Here is an 18,681-nt window from a genome sequence, read left to right as displayed (position 1 = left end):
TTCAGGGAGGGCTATGAAAAGAGAAGAAGGTACAGAAAGGAATTAAAAGGGGAATTAAAACCAAAAAAGCTTCAAAGAAAGAGAGAAGGAAGAGAAGATGGAATGTGAAAGGAAATTTGGTGTTCTCCTTTTGTTAGATTGGGTTCAGTCGTGAACTTTAATTTTGATGCAGTGGAGCAGATACCATCCCTGAGAACCTGACATTTTCATATGACTCCTTTCAGTCATTATATCCTATTGCCCACACTGCTTTATCTGTTCCCATTTCAGCGTCAACCCAGCCATAATATCTAGAGTTTGTAAAAAAGTAGGATGGCTATAGACCGAAAGAAATCAGCCAACCAATTCTTTTATATCCTCCAATTTTTCTATCATTCTTTTTTCCTAAGTCTCCCTGAAGGTCAGGGTTAGAAATAAACTCTCAGTGTGTTTGCCAATAGACACAAACTTGAGTTCTCCTAGCATTTTACCTGCTAATGTGCAGGCAAGAAAGGGGCAAGGTAGCCAAAGTGTAAAAACACTTTTGTGAAAACAAAAAGATTTCTGTACTCCAATGGGATTCGTTTATGAGATTCATTTAAGAGATATGATCTGGCTTACTGAAATCTAGCAAAATATTGCAACTGATCCTGAAATACGAAAGGGTCTAGGAGGCATAAGTTTTGTCTTGGTTCTGTCTTGCCTGGTCAAACCTTTTCTCTGCTCCTTCCTGGGCTAATGACTATGTTGAACAGTAGAAGCTTTGTTTCCATAACACATGTTTATGTTCACAACATAGGAGACCTACAATGGGAGAAGCTGGACAGGACCCGTTGGATGATGTGTAAGTAACAAGGAGGAGGAACTGGTATGGGACGCATCTACTGCAATTCAGTAAGGAAGGAAACCTTGACTGTGCAAGACAGTGTCCTCAAGCCCGGAAGCCTTCCTAGGGAGGAAAGGCGGTTTCAGTTCTTTGGACTTCATCAGACTAGAAGTGGGGTTTGTAGAGACAGCCAATGTCTCCAAAAGCAAATCAGTCTTATTTAGGGAAAAGACCCTCGTCCCTGCCCCCTACCCAGTCCATGTTCCTACATGACTAGTGCAGAAGGTTTTCAATATAATAAACTCCTTAGTAGACTGTAACAAAGGAAAACTGAAAACGTGCCTCTTCCTTGAATTCTTTATATGTGTGGTGTGGAGTCCACATACTCTGTATAAATTTTTTGAAAACAAGTAAGTTAGAATATAATTATTCAAATGAAAAAAATATTTCTTTTGCTTCATAAAAGATTTGTGTTGTAATGGGTTCCATCTATAATATTTTAAATTAAAATGTGATTTGACTCCAAGAATTTGGTTTATGCAAAACATCATAGACATCAATTTATCGTGGACAATGATAATGCAAGGCTGGTGAGGCATAGTGACAACATAAGACAGGGCGATAAATGAGACGACAGCTCATCTGTTTTCCTGTCCTGAGTTTGGTAATGGGATGATTTTCCTGCAGGAGGGATGTGATGGAAATACCGAAACTAGAGATCACAAAGCAGAACCTGGACTCCCTGAACTCAGACCTTGAAAAGGACCTGCAGAGAATGGATGAGGCAAATCAGGTTCTTCTCAAAAAAATTCAAGAGAAAGAAGAAACTATTCAAAGGTCAGGCTTTGTAGTTGGATGGGAAAGGTCTCCTCATCTGAAGGTCCCTTGGGATCAAGAGGTGGGTGGGAGGAAAGTTTACCTCTTTGTCCATGAATTGAGGCAAGTTGTTTAAATTCTAAACTATAAACAGTGGCGTCCTCAAAAGGTTTTATGTACAGATTTTTCACTACGCTTCCACATTAAGCCATTATTTTATTGCCACTGCAATGGGTGATCACTTTGGCTCCCTGAGACCTTGGCGTAGCTTCTCAAGCTGGGGCCCTGGCAGCTTCCTTTGGACTGAGCCACCCCTGGGTGACTGTGTTTCAGTCTGGAAAGAGATATCACGCTGTCTGTCAGACAAGCCAGAGAGAGGGAGGAGCTGGACCACTGCACAGCTGAGAAGGAGGCAGCCCTGCGGGACCTGGAATTAGAGACGGCCAAGCTGGTAAGGAGGTGTCTAGAAAAGGACAGTGTGATGCATTTTGCTGCAATCCACCAGTCTCTCTTTCCCAGGGGACCATCATTGCTGGTCACTGCTGTGTCTGTGGAAATCACAGCTGTCTAACAAAGTGTTTTGGGCATGATGTGCTTGGCATGGGGGCGAGACCGGGGCTCTGTTCCCAGATCCTCTGTGTGGGGCCCTCGTCCCTGGATGGGATTTCAGTGGCCCAGCAAGGAAGAGGGTTTGAGAGCAGCGTGTGGTTTGTATCCTTTACCTCTTTCTTTCCCCAGGAAAAAAATAAGGAAATTCTTAGCAGGAGTGTGGTGGAGGTGCAGAAGGAGGTAAAGTGGGACCAGCTTTTTTGGGGGGAGGGAGGGTGGTCCCAGGATAATAAGCCCACCCTTGAAAGGAGGCTCATTTCTTAGGAATCCCAATAGGATCCATCATCTTCCTGAACTCCCCAGTCAGAAAGACAGGAGGAAGAGGAACTGGCAAAATGTGTGTGCTCCCTCCCAATCTGCCTTCCAAATCTCTTAGAACAAACTGGCTAATTGATACCATCCTTTGTCCTCTGGGAATTACAGCTCTGGGATGGGAAGGTTACAGGAATGTGAGAGGAGAGAATTGCCCCTCCCTCCCACAGCTGCTCTGCACCAGTTTCTCTTCCCTGTCTCCCCACCTGCCTTGCCTCCCTTGTGCGTACTTTTCATGGGCTCTGGGAACAAAAGGGTCTGTTCAGCTGGCATGGAGTCAGGCAGATTCCAGAGGAAGGAAGAGACACTTTTCTATTAAGCGTCCATCTGGGATCTGAATCAATTAACCACTGTTCTGCTACTTTGAGACCTTCAAGTCTGACTCTATGCCACGTTTTCATGTCCGGATGCCTTACTCAGTTTACAATTTGGGGGATGGTATTTCAGATTTCAAGGAAATTTAAGAATGTTGGCCTGGATAAAGAAGCCCTAAAGCAGATGTTGGCAGAATTGAAGGTGAGTAGAAAAGCAAATCTACCGATTTTCTGGGAGATGTGGTGTCATTCTAACTTTGGGGAGGAACAGCTTCCAAGAACCCACCAGGCTAAGTCTGTCTGTGTGCTCACAGAGGTGAGCCAGTGTCCTTTGCTCCCTCTGCTTTATCCCCTGACCTGGGCGGCATTCATAAATTATTTTGCAGCATTCGTAACTTTAGTTTTAGTCACACTGGTGGCAGAGATGACTACAATGCCCCAAAGAGAAGGGAATTGCTCCAGAAACCTCTTCATCCATCAGTCAATAGGACATACATTCTGAATGCCCATCGGGACCTGCCCTCTAAAAATTTATTATCTAAATGACACACAAATGCAGGTAGTCAAGGAAGAAGAAAATACTAACTTCCACAATTGCAGAAGGATAGGTCAACAATTGTATTTGATTTTCTAACCCATTGTTTGTAACTTAAGGGAGTTTTTTGTTTGTTTGTTTTTTAATTGAATTGAATGTTTTACTAGGTGGCAAACCCAATGAGGGCATGAAGTTTTGTCTGTGTGATTCTAGAATAATGTCTGGCACATGGTAGTAGCTCGCTAAATATTTGTTGAATGAAAAGATGAACTGGATGCCCAGTAGAGGGCAGAAATCCTATTGAGGTGCTCTCTGCAGCTTTGTGTGGCAAATATGACCATTTGGCTGAGTCCAGCATGCCAGAGCACTGCTGTTCTGTTTTTCTCTGAAAAAGAGGCAGAAGGTTTCTCTTGTGCTCCATGATTCAGACTGCATGTGAGTGCACCCAGTGGAGTATAAGATGGAGGAACAGGTTGGCACTTTAGTCAGTAGGACTGGAGGAAGAAGGGTGATTAGGTCCAAAGACTGGGCAGTCAAAAAACCAAGGCTTAAACGTTGACTCTGCCGCTGTGTGATTTTAAATAAGTCATGCACTAAACCTCTCCTTGCTTTTGTCTCCTCCTCACCTGTAAATCGGAGAAGGCAATGGCAACCCACTCCAGTACTCTTGCCTGGAAAATCCCATGGACAGAGGAGCCTGGTAGGCTGCAGTCCATGGGGTCGCTAGGAGCCGGACACGACTGAGCGACTTCACTTTCACTTTTCATTTTCCTGCATTGGAGAAGGAAATGGCAACCCACTCCAGTATTCTTGCCTGGAGAATCCCAGGGACAGAAGAGCCTAGGGGGCTGCCATCTATGGGGTCGCACAGAGTCGGACATGACTGAAGCGACTTAGCAGCAGCAGCAGCACCTGTAAATGGGCCAATAATATTGCCCACTCCAGATTGTTATGGTCTGTCCTCACTATTTGGAGAGGGAAATGGCAACCCACTCCAGTATTCTTGCCTGGAGAATCCCAGGGACAGGGGAGCCTGGTGGGCTGCCGTCTATGGGGTCGCAAACAGTCGGACACGACTGAATGACTTGGTGGCAGCAGCAGCAGCAGTCCTCACTATATGATACATTATCATCATGCCCTGGGCTTCTCTGGTGGTTCAGCAGTAAAGGTTCACCTGCAATGCAGGACACGGCTTGCAATGCAGGAGACATGGGTTAGATCCCTCGATCAGGAAGATCCCCTGGAGAAGGACTCAACTTAGAGACTAAACCACCACCACCACCACCATCGTCATGCTCATTGTCTGTCTGGGGAAGATGAATATTACCCATTTGCTTTCACAGAAGAATGCTCTCAACCTTCTGCTGTCACACGCTGTCTTTAACAGGTGAAACTACAGAAGTCAACAGAATCCTGTGCCAGTCAAGAGAAGGAATTGGTCAAGGTAGAGGTGGAGTCTCCACTGAGGGTCTGTTCAGGATACAAACGAGAGAGAACCCCAAAGGTTTTAGAAAGAACAGTTGGAGGCAGGGGAGGGGGAGGAGCAAGAATATCTGGCAAGTGAATTTCTGACTCACCTGCAGGTAAAGGAAAAGAAAACTTATGTTAAAAGTACTGGTCTTGTCATTCCTTAAATACCCCTCTACCTCAAATACTCAAACACTGTTGTTGAAGCCCATATCTAAGTGCCCTGAAACATCTCCTGATGTCTCATGTAAAAGCATATGAGAACCTGGGAAAACAACTTTCTTTGCTCAAAATTAGACCCTGCTCATGAATGATGAGATCAAAGGTTTCATGATGTGGTTGCTTTCCCTGGTAAGAAGTTGCTAGGTAACCAGCCAAATAGCCAATGCACCAGTTGGGAGCAGCCCAGGCTTCATTGTGATTTAATCCATGAAATTTGTTAATTCTCTTTTCTTTCTAGATAGAGAGTGACTATCAATCTGTGTATCAGCTCTGTGAGGATCAGGCCCACTACATAAAGGTACACTGCCTCTGGGGACAAGTCATAGTAGAGGCAGAATTGTTCCAATGCCATGGATCCCTTGGTTTCTCATTTAGGCTAAAATCTGCCACTAGGGGAAATACCGTTTATACAACAGCAGCAACAAGAACCAGATGTATGTTAAGGATTTATTTATACTGGCCCATATAGTATTTTTAAGCAATCTACATACAGTATTTTCCTCAATTAGTTTGTCCAGTAACCCTTTGAGGATCATGTTGTTATGATCAAGAGGACACAGGTTCAAAGAAGTTTGGTAATGCGCTCTGAAAACATAGCTAGTAAGTGTGAGAGCTGGGATTTTCCTACAAGCAGGATCCGAAGAGAGAATGCTTTTCCTTTTTTTTTCCATATTCATCCATCCAGTCACTAATGTCCTAATTTTTATTAGAATGTCTTCATACTTGTGTGTGTACATTCTTGCATGCACCATTTGGAAAATTAGGAGTTAGTCTTAAGAGAATCTTTTATCAATGTCATTGATACAGAAATTCAGAATACAGAAATTCTTGATTATGATAAATATTTTTTTTATTTCCATGGGAAGAAATACCAGGAAATTCTGAGACAGATGGAAAAGGAAAAGGAGATGCTTCTTCTTGAAAAAGAAGTGTAAGTTTGGGAAAATGACCTCATTGGTGGGATGAAGCTATAGTCCCCAGTGGTCCTTGAAGGGCAGAGTACTTCTCAGACCAGTTTGTGTCACTATAAATAGCCCCCAACAAGTTATCCCTGTCAACTTCTGCTCCATGTTCTGTACTGAAAAATCATCAGCATTCAGGCTTCTCTCTTGCCGTTCTCAGCAGTTGGTGTTTAAAAGGTCTCTTTTTTTTAATTTTTTTTTATTTTTAAAATTTACATAATTGTATTAGTTTTGCCAAATATCAAAATGAATCCATCACAGGTATACATGTGCTCCCCATCCTGAACCCTCCTCCCTCCCCATACCATCCCTCTGGGTCGTCCCAGTGCACTAGCCCCAAGCATCCAGTATCGTGCATTGAACCTGGACTGGCAACTCGTTTCATACATGATATTTTACATGTTTCAATGCCATTGTCCCAAATCTTCCCACCCTCTCCCTCTCCCACAGATTCCATAAGACTGTTCCATACATCAGCGTCACTTTTGCTGTCTCGTACACCGGGTTATTGTTACCATCTTTCTAAATTCCATATATATGCGTTAGTATACTGTATTGGTGTTTTTCCTTCTGGCTTACTGCACTCTGTATAATAGGCTCCAGTTTCACCCACCTCATTAGAACTGATTCAAATGTATTCTTTTTAATGGCTGAGTAATACTCCATTGTGTATATGTACCACAGCTTTCTTATCCATTCATCTGCTGATGGACATCTAGGTTGCTTCCATGTCCTGGCTATTATAAACAGTGCTGCGATGAACATTGGGGTACATGTGTCTCTTTCCCTTCTGGTTTCCTCAGTGTGTATGCCCAGCAGTGGGATTGCTGGATCATAAGGCAGTTCTATTTCCAGTTTTTTAAGGAATCTCCACACTGTTCTCCATAGTGGCTGTACTAGTTTGCATTCCCACCAACAGTGTAAGAGGGTTCCCTAAAAGGTCTCTTTTTTTTTACGTTCTTTTCATGCATCCTCAGTTGAATGTTGTTCTTGAAAAAACTGATTGTGCTGACCCCTTTCCCAGGACATGGTGAACCCCCACTGGGGGCCCCAGTGAGAGCCATTTACATACGTTCTGTATTTGTAGACTTGTGTGGTTTAGGACTTGCCACACTTTCCATTGTTTGCTTATACTCTTTAACTATGTTATGTATTATATTGTATTACGCAATATACATAGAGTGCACAAATCTCAAGTGGTGTGTTAACATGACTCAGATCAAGATACAGAACATTCTGAGTACACCAAAAGGCTCCCTGTGCTCTCTTCTCAGTCCTCATTTCTTGCAAAAGTAACCGTGATTCTAACTTCCATCATTTCTTCTTGGTTTTGTCTGATCTTGAACTTCATGTGAACTCAGTATGTTCTCTCTTGTCTCTGGCTTTCACTGATATTTATCCACATTGCTGCATGGCTCTGTGGTTCATCCTTTTCCTAGCTGTGTATATAGTATTCTATTGTAGGAATATGGCACAATTTATCTATTTTACCATTGATGAACATTTTGGTCATTTCCAGTTTGGGGTTATTCAACTAAAGTTGTTATAAACATTTTTGTGCATGTATTTTGGTTGACATACATATTTCATTTCTGTAAGTTATATACCAAGGAGTAGAATTCCCAAGTCATTGAGTATACATATCTGTGGCTTTACTAAACAAAGTCAAATGATTTTCCAAAGCGGATTACCAGAATCTCCTCCAATGAGAATCTATACTAGTTCCAGTTATTCTGTTCCTCATTTCCACTTCATATTTACAGTCTTTTTAATTTTAACCACTCTGGCAGGAGTATAGTGATATCTAATTTTTATTTTAATAATGCATTTCACTATTGATTATTAATATATATATATACCTTAAAATGCTTACTTGAAATTTGGTTATCTCCTTTTATAATAAGTCTTTTGCCTTTATTTGGGAGATTATCCATCTTTTTCTTATTGGTTTATAGGATTTCCTTATATTTTTTAATGAGGTCCATCATCAGTTATGGATGGACACACAAACACACGTTACAGTCATTTCTATGGCTTTTCTGTTTTACTCTTTTAATGGAATCTTTTGATAAAAAAATTTCTTAATTTTAAGGAAATCCAATCCATGAAAGTTTTTTCTTTCCTTTTTTTGCTCAGTACTTTTTCTTGGTAATAAAACTATTCTTTAATGCTTTGCCAAAGAATTTTCTGTTTGTTTTGCCTCTTACATTCAAATGAATGTAAACATTCATGTAAAATTTGTTTTTGTGTGTGTGGTGTGAGGTAGAGATCAAGATGTGTTTTTTCCATGTGTGGGTAGCCAGTTGGCCCAGCATCATTTATTTAAAAGAGCATGCATTTTCAGTGGTGCCTTGTTTTATAAGTAAGGTGACATATTAATATATGTGTGAGTCTGTCTCTGGATATTTTATTCTGTGCCATTGGTTTGTGCCTCTATCCTGCACCAGTACTACACAAGGATAGAGGTGTAGACTACAAGCATAGACTACCGGAATTCTGAAAGAGATGGGAATACCAGACCACCTTACCGGCCTCCTGACAAATCTGTATGCAGGTCAAGAAGCAACAGTTAGAACTGGACATGGAACAATATACTGGTTCCAAATTGGAAGAGGAGTACGTCAAAGTTGTATATTGTCACCCTGTTTATTTAGCTTATATGCAGAGTACATCATGCGAGATGCCAGGCTGGATGAAGCACAAGCTGGAATCAAGATTGCTGGGAGAAATATCAATAATCTCAGATATGCAGATGACACCACCCTTATGGCAGAAAGCAAAGAATAACTAAAAAGCCTCTTGATGAAAATGAAACACAAGAGTGAAAAATCTGGTTTAAAATGCAACATTCAAAAAACAAAGGTTATGGCATCCAGTTCCATCACTTCATGGCAAATAGACGGGGAGACAATGGAAACAGTCACAGACTTTCTTTTCTTGGGCTCCAAAATCACTGCAGATGGTGACTACAGCCATGAAATTCAAAGATGCTTGCTCCTTGGAAGAAAAGTTATGACCAACCTAGACAACATATTAAAAAGCAGAGACATTACTTTGCCGACAAAGGTCTGTATAATAAAAGCTATGGTTTTTCAGTAGTCATGTATGGATGTGAGAGTTGGATCATAAAAAATTGGACCAAAAATTGATGCTTTTGAACTGTGGTGTTGGAGAAGACACTTGAGAGTCCCTTGGACTGCAAAGAGGTCAAACCAGTCAATCCTAAAGGAGATCAGCCCTGAATATTCATTGGAAGGACTGATGATGAAGCTGAGACTCCAATACTTTGGCCACCTGATGTGAAGAACTGGTTCAATGGAAAAGACCCTGATGCTGGGAAAGATTGAAGGCAGGAGGAGAAGGGGACGACAGAGGATGAGATGGTTGGATAGCATCACGGACTCGATGGATGAGAGTCTGAGCAAGCTCCGGGAGTTGGTGAAGGACAGGGAAGCCTGGTGTGCTGCAGTCCATGGGGTCGCAAAGAGTAGGACATGATTGAGCAACCGAACTGACTGACTGACAGGGATTACAATTACAATTTAGTTTTCTAATTAGTTTTGATTTAGCATGTCTTAAGTTCTGCAACTTTTTGCTTTTCTTCAAGACTATTCAAGACTATCTGAGCTATTTTTGGCTCTTCGAATTTCCATATAAATTTTAAAATTGGCTTCTAAATTTCTACCAAAAAAATTGCTGAGATTTTGATTATAATTATATGGAATCTATTTTGGAGAAGGAAATGGCACCCCACTCCAATATTCTTGCCTGGAAAATCCCATGGACGGAGGAGACTGTAGGCTACAGTTCATGGGGTCGCTAAGAGTCGGACACAACTGAGCGACTTCACTTCACTTCACTTCATAGATAAATATGGAGATTAACAATATCTAAACAACATTGAGTTTTCCAAGTCATGAACATTTTTATCCCTACATGTATTTAGATCTTATTTAATTTTTCTTAAACATGTTTTGTAGTTTTCTATAGTGTTTTGTGCATCTTTCATCAGATTTATTCCTAGGTTTGATATTTTTGATGCTATTGTAAATAAAAAAATTGTTAATTTGATTTTCTAATTCATTACTAATGGTATATAAAAATAAAATTCATTTATAGATTGAACAATGTGGGGGTTAGGGGCACAAGTCGTCTGCACAGTTGAAAATTCATGTACTGCTATCCCTCCAAAGCAAAGGAATTAATAAATGACTCACCCAAGGACAGATTGCTGGGAGAAATATCAACAACCTCAGATATGCAGATACCACTCTAATGGCAGAAAGTGAAGAGGAACTAAAGAGCCTCCTGATGAGGGTGAAAGAAGAGAGTAAAAAAGCTGGCTTAAAACTCAGCATTCAAAAAACGAAGATCATGGCATCCAATCCCATCACCTCATAGTAGTGGGCAAATAGGTGGGAGAAAAGTATAAACAGATTCTGTTTTCTTGGGCTCCAAAATCACTACAGATGGTGACTTCAGCCATGAAATTAAGATACGTGCTCCTTAAATGAAAAGCTATGACAAACCTAGATAGCAAATTAAAAAACAGAGACATCACTTTGCCAATGAAAGTTTGTATAGTCAAAGCTATGGTTTTTCCAGTAGTCATGTATGTATGTGAGAATTGGACCATAAAGAAGTCTGAGCACCGAAGAATTGATGCTTTCGATCTGTGTAGTGCTGTAGAGGACACTTGAGAGTTAATTGGACTACAAGAAGATCAAACCAGACAATCCTAATGAAAACCAACCCTTAATATTCACTGAAAGAACTGATGCTGAAGCTGAAGCTCTATTACTTTGGCCGCCTGATGTGAAGAGCCAACTCACTGGAAGAGACTCTGATGCTGGGAAAGCTTGTGGGCAGGATGAGAAGGAGGAGGCAGAGGATGAACTGGTTGGATGGCATCATCGATTCAATGGACATGAATTTGAGCAAACTTCAGGAGATATTCAGAGAAGGCAATGGCACCCCACTCTAGTACTTTTGCCTGGAAAATCCCATGGATGGAGGAGCTTGGTAGGCTGCAGTCCATGGGGTTGCTAAGAGTTGGGCATGACTGAGCGACTTCACTTTCACTTTTCACTTTCATGCATTGGAGAAGGAAACGGCAACCCACTCCAGTGTTCTTGCCTGGAGAATCCCAGGGACGGGGGAGCCTGGTGGGTTGCCGTCTATGGGGTCACATAGAGTCGGACACGACTGAAGCAACTTAGCAGCAGCAGCAGCAGCAGGAGATATTGAAGGAAAGGGAAAACTAGCACACAGCAGTTCATGAGGTTGCAAAGAGTCGGACATGACTGAGAGGGTGAACAGCAGCAGTGAAGGGCAGGAAGCTGGAATAGTTCAGATAGATTCAGGACTGAAACCCTTCCTTGGGTTTTCCCTCTCACAATCTTAAACTCCAGTCTCTGTCTCCATGTTTGTTGTTGTTCATTTGTTAAGTCATGCCCGACTCTTTGTGACCCCATGGACTACAGCATGCCAGGCTCCTCTGTCCTCCACTATCCCCCAGAGTTTGCTCAAATTCACATCCACTGAGTCAGTGATCCTCTCCTATCATCTCATCCTCTATCACCCCTTCTCCTTTTGCCTGTAATCTTTCCCAGCATTAGGGTCTGAGTGTAACAGGTCTCAAACTCCAAATTCTACTTCCCAGAACAGCATGACTACTATAATCTTTTCTCAGCTCTTGAGGCATCTTCTGCTTTCTGGGCTTTCTTGGAATCCTGAGCTACTCATATACAGCTTAAGAGCCAGCTATCACTTTAAGGGAAATTCATGCAGATATTTGAACTCATTTCTCTATGGTTCCTTCTTTCCTTGGACTTTCCCCCCTAGGGAATTAAACTCCAATCTCTGTCTCAGCCAACTGATGCTTCCACTTGCTGCTTGGACTCTATTCACTGTACCGCAAATTGACAAGTGCCCTTGGGGAAAGGCCTGGGATGAATGAAGGTATTATCTCAGTATGCTTTACTTTGCTCAGGATATGTATCCCCTCATCTTCTGACTGCATTCTTTAATTCATTCAAATGGCTGTTTATGTACTTTGTCCAGTTTTTATAGTTGGTTGTAGAGATGGACTAGCCTGATGCAAACTATTCCATCAAGGCCAGATCCTGAAATCTGGGCTGCTTCTCTCCTTTCTTCTATATTTGATGATTACAAAAAGATTCCCATGAAAAGTCTAAAAGTTTTTACTGGATCTGACCCTCTGGCAGGACACAGTTCTAAACTCTGAGCAACAGAATAAAACAAATGACTGAACAATCAGAAGGCCCTGGAGAGTGAATAAAACCAAGCAAATTCTGGAGGGGGGGCTGACAATTGGAAGAAGGGAAAGGCAAGAGGCGATTTTCTCATCTGATCACTTTTAGTCTGAAGGTCATCACCAGATGGTCAATACCAAAATCAGATTGATTATATTCTTTGCAGCCAAAGATGGAGAAGCTCTATACAGTCAGCAAAAACAAGACTGGGAGCTGACTGTGGCTCAGATCATGAACTCCTTATTGCCAAATTCAGACTTAATTTGAAGAAAGTAGGGAAAACCACTAGACCATTCAGGTATGACCTAAATCAAATCCCTTACAATTATACAGAGGAAGTGACACATAGATTCAAGGAATTAGATCTGATAGACAGAGTGCCTGAAGAACAATGGATGGAGGTCCGTGACATTGTACAGGAGGCAGGGATCAAGACCATCCCCAAGGAAAGGAAATTAAAAAAGGAAAAATGGTTGTCTGAGGAGGCCTTACAATTAGCTGAGAAAACAAGAGAAGTTAAAGGCAAAAGAGAAAAGGAAAGATATACCCATCTGAATGAAGAGTTCCAAAGAATAGCAAGGAGAGATAAGAAAGCCTTCCTCAGTGATCAATGCAAAGAAACAGAGGAAAACAATAGAATGGGAAAGACTAGAGATATCTTCAAGAAAATTAGAGATACCAAGGGAACATTTCATGCAAAGATGAGCTCAATAAAAGACAGAAATGGTATGGACCTAAAAGAAGCAGAAGACATTAAGAGGTGGCAAGAATACACAGAACTATACAAAAAAGATCTTCATGACCCAGATAATCACGATGGTGTGATCACTCACCTAGAGCCAGACATCCTGGAATGTGAAGTCCTGGGCCTTAGGAAGCATCACTATGAACAAAGCTAGTGGAGGTGATGGAATTCCAGTTGAGCTATTTCAAATCCTGAAAGATGATGCTGTGAAAGTGCTGCACTCAATATGCTGGCAAATTTGGAAAACTCAGCAGTGGTCACAGGACTGGAAGGTCAGTTTTCATTCCAATATCAAAGAAAGGCAATGCCAAAGAATGCTCAAACTACCACACAATTGCATTCATCTCACATGCTAGTAAAGTAATGCTCAAAATTCCCCAAGCCAGGCTTCAACAGTATGTGAACCGTGAACTTTCAGATGTTCAAGCTGAACTTAGAAAGGCAGAGGAACCAGAGATCATATTGCCAACATCCACTGGATCATCAAGAAAGCAAGAGAATTCCAGAAAAACATCTACTTTTGCTTGATTGACTATGCCAAAGCCTTTGACTTTGTGGATCACAACAAACTGTGGAAAATTCTTAAGGAAATGGGAATACCAGACCACCTTGGACCTGCCTTCTGAGAAATCTGTATACAGATCAAGAAGCAATAGTTAGAACTGGATATGGAACAACAGACTGGTTCCAAATTGGGAAAGGAGTACGTCAAGGCTGTATACTGCCACCCTACTTATTTAGCTTATATGCAGAGCACATCATGCAAAATGCCGGGCTAGATGAAGCACAAGCTGGAATCAAGGTTGCCGGGAGAAATATCAATAACTAACCTCAGATATGCAGATGACACCACCCTTATGGTGGAAAGTGAAGAGGAACTAAAGAGCCTCTTGATGAAAGTGAAAGAGGAGAGTTAAAAAGTTGGCTTAAAACAACATTCAGAAAACTAAGATCATGGCATCTGGTCCCATCACGGCAAATAGATGGGGAAACAATGGAAACAGTCAGAGACTTTTTTTGGGCTCTAAAATCACTGCAGATGGTGACTGCAGTCATGAAATTAAAAGATGGTTGCTCCTTGGAAGAAAAGTTATGACCAACCTAGACAGCATATTAAAAAGCAGAGACATTACTTTACCAACAAAGGTGCATCTAGTCAAAGCTATGGTTTTTCCAGTAGTCATGTATGGATGTGAGAGTTGGACTATAAAGAAAGGTGAGTGCTGAAGTATTGATGCTTTTGAACTGTTGTGTTGGAGAAGATTCTTGATAGTTCCTTGGACTGCAAGGAGATCTAATCACTCAATCCTAAAGGAAATCAGTCCTGAATATTAATTGGAAGGACTGATGCTGAAGGTGAGACTCCAATACTTTGGCCACCTGATGCGAAGAACTGAGTCATTTGAAGAGACCCTGATGCTGGGAAAGATTGAAGGCAGGAGAAGGGTATGACAGAGGATGTGATGGTTGGATGGCATCACTGACCTGATGGGCATGAGTTTGAGTAGGCTCTGGGAGTTGGTGATGGAGTGGGAAGCCTGGTATGCTGCAGTCCATGGGGTTGCAAAGAGTCCGACATGACTGAGTGGCTGAATTGAACTGAACTGAGTCTGAGGGTAAGCTAAACTTGATGTGAAGGTCAATTTAAAAGTCTTGAGGGAACTGTACAGTCTTTCTGAGATAGAAACTAGAGGACAGAGCTCAGTATAGTCAAACTGCTGGATTAAAAAACAGAGAGCTAGAGATGGAGAGTCTCGAGTTTTATCTAAACTCTGACCAAATCACAAGCTGACCTCCAAAACCATGCACTCCCAAGGCATTCTGTGGCCAGCTGAGGACATCAGACCTGAACTGAAGTTTGAACTGCCAGCAGGAGACAGAATTCACATTTTTGCAGTGTGAATCCAGTATCAGGGTTGTGTCATGGTTACTCTTCATTGGTTGTCTTTTCTCTTGAGACTGGACCACCTTTTCCTGTTTCTTTGAATATTGACCAATTATGCATTTTGAATATTGAGCCTTGTGAATGTTATCAAGAATCTAGGAAATAAATCACATACATTGCATGACTTAGAAAAGCATCTTTCATCAGTCTCACAGATTATGTTACTTAATTCTTGGATCTGATCTTTGTCACCCAGATGCAAAGCCCAGAACAACGCCACCCAAATAGTGAAACCGGGGTCAACTCTGGTGGAGACCATCCAAAGCAATATGGTAAGTTTTCCTTGTCCCAAATTGGAGTTTTCCTCTGTCCTTTCATACCCTGGCTTCCCCCTTCCTGCCCCCTGGTCCCATCCCTTCTTTTCAATAACCTTAGAGGTAGGAAATTAACAAGGCTCAGTACCTTGCTTCACACCACAGCAGCTAGGAAGTGGCAGAGCAGTGACTCCTGGGTCAAGCTCTTAGCCACCCTACTACACTGCCTTTTTATGAGCACATGGACAGGCACACCTGTGGCTTTTATTGCTTCCCACAGGAGAAGACCATCGTCAAGAAACAGAAGAGAATCTTTTGGTACAGGTAAGTGGTGGAATCTCCTGTTTTCCTAGTCTAGGTCACGTTCAGTCTGTAGCAATAAGGATTTGATAAGAGCATGTAGAATAAGGATAAACACATCCACCAACCAGAAAATATCAGGCAGCCCCAGATTTCTGCCATCTCTCCCTTTCTTCTTTTCTGAAAACCAGAGTTATGTAGGACTTGGTGGCTGGAGAAAATGGCTGTTTTGGAGACCTTTAAGGTGAAGCTTGCATTTTAATTTCAATTTCCACTCTTAAGATTCATAGTAGGGCTCCTTTCTATTTTTCAGATCCTGAACCTGATAATCTGCTCTCCTCTTTACTGGAAAGAGAGTTTAAGATGCATTAATTTTCTTAGTTCTTTTACTGCAGGCTGTAAAATTTTAGAGAAAAAAAAAATCACTTGAACTCCGTGCCTTTTCTTTTTTAATTTTTGAAACAAGGAGACTAAGATGCTCCATGTGGCACTTTAATGAAAAGCTCCAATTTGTGACATTTTAGTATAGTTAAAGATGGAAAGCCTTGGGCCAGTTTTTAGGGTGGAATTTTCTTGGGTGCACACAAGAAAACACATGCACACAACCTATTATTGTTTCAGTTTATTTTTCTTCCTTATTTTCTTTTTTTCTTCCTTCCTTTCTTTTTTGGCCACACCATGTGACCTGTAGGATCTTAGTTCCCCGACCAGGGATTGAAACTGCACGCTCAACCGTGAAAGCCCACATGGAGTTCTATCCACTGGACTGCCAGGGAATTCCCAAGTTGGTTTCTTTTGGCACTTGATGTTTAGCAAAAAAAAAAAAAAAAAAGAAACCCACAACCCAATCATTTTCTGTGGATGTTAATGTCAGAGATGGCCCAGACATATTTCACAGTCTAAAAGTTCTTGCTCTAGTAGAGTGGGGAGGACCACTGATGAGAGACTCTCAAGAGTGCAGTTCTGGATCTCTTGTGACAACCCCCACAAAGGCCTGCATATATAGTACCTGGAAGGTCTTATCCTTCTGCATCTCCAGCTCTTCTGTGTGGACATCTATTCTGTTGGAGGGCTTAGAAGTCAGGAGGGCTGTATCCCAGTCCTCACGACCACATCAGTCTTTTTCTATTATCACCTACCCCCTGCCCTCACCCTTTATGTCTGCATGCCCCACGTCCTTATCAGGCCAGCCCAACCAAAGTGATTCACGGTCATTTACGAAGGTGAGGTTCACCTCCCGCTGCTGCTTCCCAGGCTGTCTCTTTCCCCTACGCTAACGATGAATGTCTCTCTGCAGGCATTTCAGGTACTTTATCTTCGTGGTCATGATCTTCTTTAGGCTGCTGGGTTACGTGCTTTTCTACCTGCAGTACATAAACCCAGACCTCCTTGTGGACGCCCTGCCCATGGTCATGAGCAGAGAAACTTTGACGAGGCTGAGGGATGCCTTATTTCCCTTCCTCACTCTAGAGGTGGAAGAAGTTCTACCACATTAGTCTGGAGTGATCCGGAGGCTTCACACTGCACCCAAGTGGAGAGGAGGGCATGGCTCTAGCCCCCAAGTGGGGAATGGGCCAGGAAAGAAGTAGGAGCTCTGACTCAGAGCTGCTGCTTTGACATCTGACCTCTTCATTTCATTCTCTTCCCATGCTTTTTCTCCAGAGTGTCTCTCTTTCAAATAAAACATATGTTTGATCAGAGTTCACTGTGTTAGTCTGAGAATTTGGTCCATGGGTCCTTTAGGGAAGATAACCATACATTATCTTCCCTAAAGTTCTCTTATTTTATATTGTTCTATGTCTTATAGGAGTGGGATTGCCTGAAAAGCTGACCTTTTACATGTACACAGATGGTTACTCATTCTCAATTGAGAAGAAAATTACCCTAAAATTCAAGTGCTATAATAAAATCAAATCATAATTCAAATGCCTTCCCTCCCATAATGCCTCCTCTGATCATCCAAATGCTGCTGCCACCTTCTCCAGGCTTCCCTTACTGGCCTGCCCACTTCTGCCTTGCAGTATCATTACTGTCTTGAGGGTGGGGCTTCTGATACCTAGATTCTGTATTAGCACACATGGCCCCAAGCATAACGTTTTTACAAAGACTCCTTGGAGAGCAGCGTCTCCTGGATACTGAAGCTGAGTAGTGGAGGCATCTTCCTTTGGCAGCTCCTTCCTCCTATGCATTTCTGAGGCCCTTGCTTTCTGGTGACTTTTCTCCTTCCAAGACCATTCTCTTGCAAAGGTTTTAACTGAATTTCACTTGCATAGCAATGTCGAGGTTGAAGAGACACATTGTGTGTTCGCTTTGGCTGCAGACATGACCCTATCTCACATTTTCTTTTGGGGGTCTAAGGAGGAGAGGGTGAATGAGTGGTCTCAAGACTCCTAAAAAAAAAAGAAAAACTGATCAACACCACCCTCTTGTGGTCAAATACAAGCTCTATTGCATTTCAGCGGGCTTCCGTCCAAAAGGCAGGCGTGTGATTAACAAGTTGAAGCAGAAAGGTGGGTCTTGGACAATTGTCTGAGCTCTAAGAAGTCCAATTAGTATTCGTTCATTCATTCATTCAACAAATATTCATTGAACCTTTTTCTTGGTCCAGGCTCTGGGATTAAAGCAATGAATGAAACAGCAAAAGAATCTCTGCTCTCATTGTGGTGGGTGTGTACATGCTCAGTCACTAAATCATGTCCAACTCTTTGCAAACCCATGGACTGTAGCCCACCAGGTTCCTCTGTCCATGGGATTTCCCAGGCAAGAATACTGGAGTGGATTGCCATTTCCTCCTCCAGGGGATCTTCCTGACTGAGGGATCAAACCTCCATCTCCTGTGTTACAACAGATTCTTTACCACTGAGCCACCTGGGAAGCTGTAGTGAGTAGAGTCAGATAATAAATTATTGAAATATAAAAATATCAGATGCATTAAGATATGGGGGAGGAGGAAAGAAAGGATGATGAGCAGCAGTTACAATGTTCCCTTGAGAAGGTAGCATTATAACCAAGACCTGAAGGAAATGAAGGCATGCGGGTACCAAGGTGGGTGGCTGAGCCAATTAGGAGACGGAAAGTACCTGGCCTAGAAAGTGGAGTGTGCCTCTTGTTGCTTTTGAG

General features: G+C 42.1%; 1 protein-coding gene across 1 annotated transcript; it reads left to right on the top strand.

The window, feature by feature from the left end:
• The first annotated feature begins 788 nt into the window (after nt 1-788).
• On the top strand, nt 789-17,057 carry LOC102269148 (transmembrane and coiled-coil domain-containing protein 5B). The gene is made up of 12 exons (XM_005892480.2): nt 789-823; nt 1,493-1,642; nt 1,955-2,072; nt 2,360-2,410; nt 2,990-3,058; nt 4,779-4,835; nt 5,319-5,378; nt 5,947-6,011; nt 12,484-12,615; nt 15,204-15,279; nt 15,542-15,585; nt 16,859-17,057. Exons 1-12 carry the CDS (start codon nt 789-791, stop codon nt 17,055-17,057), a joined length of 1,056 nt encoding a protein of 351 aa, XP_005892542.2.
• Nucleotides 17,058-18,681: the final 1,624 nt, after the last annotated feature.

This window comes from Bos mutus, chromosome 10, assembly GCF_027580195.1.
Source record: "Bos mutus isolate GX-2022 chromosome 10, NWIPB_WYAK_1.1, whole genome shotgun sequence".
NCBI classification, from domain to species: Eukaryota; Metazoa; Chordata; class Mammalia; order Artiodactyla; family Bovidae; genus Bos; species Bos mutus.
This window is presented reverse-complemented; position numbering and strand designations above follow the sequence as displayed.

Excerpts from the sequence above, each read along its gene's own strand:
- LOC102269148 (XM_005892480.2), top strand. The coding sequence starts at position 789 with ATGGGAGAAGCTGGACAGGACCCGTTGGATGATGT. Across the intron at positions 2,073-2,359 it reads AATTAGAGACGGCCAAGCTG|GAAAAAAATAAGGAAATTCT; the intron begins GTAAGGAGGTGT and ends TTCTTTCCCCAG. Across the intron at positions 3,059-4,778 it reads AGATGTTGGCAGAATTGAAG|GTGAAACTACAGAAGTCAAC; the intron begins GTGAGTAGAAAA and ends TGTCTTTAACAG.